Raw genomic sequence first — 1,942 nt, 5'->3', positions numbered from 1 at the left:
CTTGTCAGATGCTCTCATATTTCTACCTATTCTAAAGTTTTACTTTTTTTGTGTAATTATTTGCTTAATATCTGATTGTCTCACTGGATTACAGCAGATAATGACTGTTTGCGCTCAGTATTGTATCCCACATATATATCAGAACAAAGGAAGGAAGGCAGGAAGAAAGGAGGGCAAGCAGAAAGAAAAGAATGAGAAATCTCCAGTTTACTGCTGAAGCTTCAATGGCTGTTAGTCCCCTTAGCAGTATGATTTGATGTTCCTTTGTAGACTGCACTAATATTTCCAAACAAAATTGCTTTTAAAATATAACATCAAGAGCAATTTACATTTCAAAATTTTTCCAGTTATTGAAAATGTTTTCAGTGGTGTTACAAATGGTCTTGAAGCTTCCCCAAATGTTCTAGGCATTAGTAATGGGTGTCTGTGACTGTCTCCTAAAAACTGCTTATCTAGTTACCTCTAAACAAAGAGAAAAAAAAAGCCTGGAGAAGTAATTATCATGCTGTGTGTAAAATAAGTGCAGCAGTGAGACGCACTGCGCACTGACGGAGCAGACCTGGGCAGGACGATGGCGGCCAGGCTCGGACTGGGGCTGCTGCTTCTGGCACTGCTCTTACCTACGCAGATTTATTCAAATCAAACAGCTGTTGTAACACCTTCAAGTAACTCCTCCCAGCACACGTCAGCTGCCCCCAATCCAGCGAATGCCACCACCAAGGCAAGTGACGGTGCTCTGCAGTCAACAGCTAGTCTCTTGGTGACCTCGGTCTCCCTTCTACATCTCTACTGTTAAAAGACTTCGGGCCAGGAAACATCTATACTTCCCCATCCTCTAAACCCAATTCAGATGGCATCCAGACATCCAGTGTGACAAGGGAAAAAAAAAACAACAGGTCTTCATTGAATGAATCTGCAAGTTCCACACCTTATTTTATTGACAGAAACTGTTGAGGATCCCAAATTTGATTGGTTTGAAGAGCATGTGAAGGGTTTGACTAGATGATGAATGCCAATATTAAATCTGCTGGAGTTTCCTGTACAAGATGAAGAGAGACAACCTCCAAAATTGGTTAAGAGATGATTTCCTTAAATGTGACTTAAGAAGTATGGATCCATAAAACTCTACCTTGAAAGTGAGAATAGATTTTATCTTACTTAGAGATAAAGAATGCGATGTGGAACAGAGATTCAGTTTTCATTTGGTTCATTAAATTTGTAAGGCCATAAAACAATGAGGTAAAACAGAAAGCTTCTGTGATTCTATTTATATGTACATTAGAAGGAACTTCCAGGTGTTACTGTAAAACCTCAATGTGTTGTTTCAGCAGTACTAATTTAATGCTGATGTACTCCAGAGAAAATTTTATGTTAAGCTATCACTGTTCTCTTGGGAAATGAACTCTTTCCCTTGGGGTTTGGGTTTGACATTGCATTTGAATTTTTATATAGTCATTGATATGTACCAGGGCAATGATGGATTGGAATCTACCCCAAATCCAAGCATAATGAGTACATTTCACTTATATACTTATCAACTATTCTTATTCAAAAAGAGCACTAGATTCATTTAGCTAAACAGATAAAGAGAAGAATTACCTTGATCTCAACTAATTTCTAAATGCTTTTTATTTCTGCATATGTTGAATACTTTTTACAGCTTAAAAAATGATCTGTTTTGAAGGTAAAATTGACAAATCTTGAAATTAAAAAGGCAAATATGTGAAGGAGCTACACTATAACCAAATATATTTGGCAAGGGAAGACTGGAAGCTTGCTTCCATTAAATTCAGAAAAACTTTTATACTCTTTTCTGTAAATACTTCTTTTTAAACTGAATCAGAGTAGCCACATTTGGAACACTTTCTGTTATCATTCAATATTTTTAGATAGTTAGAACCTGGTCCTAAGCCTAAAGTGGGCTTGATTTTGGAAAGTAAAT

The 1,942-nt window shown here is 36.9% G+C and overlaps 1 protein-coding gene across 1 annotated transcript; it reads left to right on the top strand.

Annotated features, from left to right (window-relative positions):
• Positions 1 to 550: 550 nt before the first annotated feature.
• Positions 551 to 1,344, top strand: LOC111178514 (signal transducer CD24). The gene has a single exon (XM_089908684.1). It carries the CDS (start codon positions 572 to 574, stop codon positions 794 to 796), a length of 225 nt encoding a protein of 74 aa, XP_089764810.1. The 5' UTR covers positions 551 to 571; the 3' UTR covers positions 797 to 1,344.
• Positions 1,345 to 1,942: the final 598 nt, after the last annotated feature.

This window comes from Delphinapterus leucas, chromosome 3 (genome assembly GCF_059928025.1).
Source record: "Delphinapterus leucas isolate spDelLeu-1000000601 "Yukka" chromosome 3, BTC_Dleu_Yukka2, whole genome shotgun sequence".
NCBI classification, from domain to species: domain Eukaryota; kingdom Metazoa; phylum Chordata; class Mammalia; order Artiodactyla; family Monodontidae; genus Delphinapterus; species Delphinapterus leucas.
The sequence above is the reverse complement of the archived record's forward strand: the minus strand, read 5'-3'. Positions and strand labels throughout refer to the sequence as shown.